Source organism: Seriola lalandi, unplaced genomic scaffold (genome assembly GCF_002814215.2).
Source record: "Seriola lalandi dorsalis isolate HSWRI2012SDOR001 ecotype SW California unplaced genomic scaffold, Sedor1 jcf7180002054987, whole genome shotgun sequence".
Taxonomy (NCBI): domain Eukaryota; kingdom Metazoa; phylum Chordata; class Actinopteri; order Carangiformes; family Carangidae; genus Seriola; species Seriola lalandi.
In genome coordinates this window covers 23,252-23,953 of record NW_019525536.1, presented here as the reverse complement: position 1 = coordinate 23,953, position 702 = coordinate 23,252, and the positions used below count along the sequence as shown (strand labels likewise).

Genomic DNA, 702 nt, shown 5'->3' with positions numbered 1-702 from the left:
AAGGATGGAAGCAACACAGCTCAAGAAGCAGAGTCATACAAAGGTGAGATGAGAGGATCAGATGTCTGTGACCCGACACCGCTCAGCATCTGTATCCTCAACCTCAGCTCCACTGTGTCAACATCTGGATCTACCTGGTTAACAGTCCTCAACAAAAGACAGTGGACAAACACAGAGAGGCAGAGTCACATCTGCATGAATATCACTGATGGTCTTGTGTGTAATTAAAGGATCATTCTGATGTTATTCTACATTTCTGTTCTTGACAACAAACCTCATGAAAAGACCCAAATCAACAGAGTGTGTGTCTCTCAACACTTCCTGTCTGTGTCTCTCAGCTCGGAGCTCATTGGTTCCTACTGAAGACGTAAAGCTTTAAAAACACCTCACAGATTTATACTTTCATATTTTAAAACAGTCTCTTACTGTGAGTCTGAGGGTCCAGGTTCATCACTGAAGTCTGGAGGTTCTCCTTTGGACCAGTCACTCTTCATAGACAGACAGATGGATCCTGGAGACTTTGCTCCGTCCTCCTCTTCCTCCACACCATCACTCATCTTCAGGACTTCAGTCAGTCTGAGAGGGAAACCAGTAACACTGACTGTGAGCTCAGACACACAAGAGTCAAGACAATCTGTTCAAGAGTCACATGCAACATAAAGAGAACAGGAAGTAACACACACACTAACAGAATATACAGTA

At 43.9% G+C, this 702-nt stretch overlaps 2 protein-coding genes across 10 annotated transcripts in view; both read right to left on the bottom strand.

Annotated features, from left to right (window-relative positions):
* LOC147817211 (protein NLRC3-like) overlaps positions 1 to 702 on the bottom strand; it is a gene marked incomplete at its 3' end in the record, with an annotated part of 15,909 nt that overhangs the window by 3,094 nt on the left and 12,113 nt on the right. The window contains exon 2 of the mRNA XM_087171371.1: positions 427 to 576. Within this exon, the coding sequence (XP_087027497.1) occupies positions 427 to 557 (131 nt within the window). The remainder of the gene's footprint in view (positions 1 to 426; positions 577 to 702) is intronic.
* LOC111647379 (protein NLRC3-like) overlaps positions 1 to 702 on the bottom strand; it is a 99,936-nt gene that overhangs the window by 89,408 nt on the left and 9,826 nt on the right. The window lies entirely within an intron of this gene.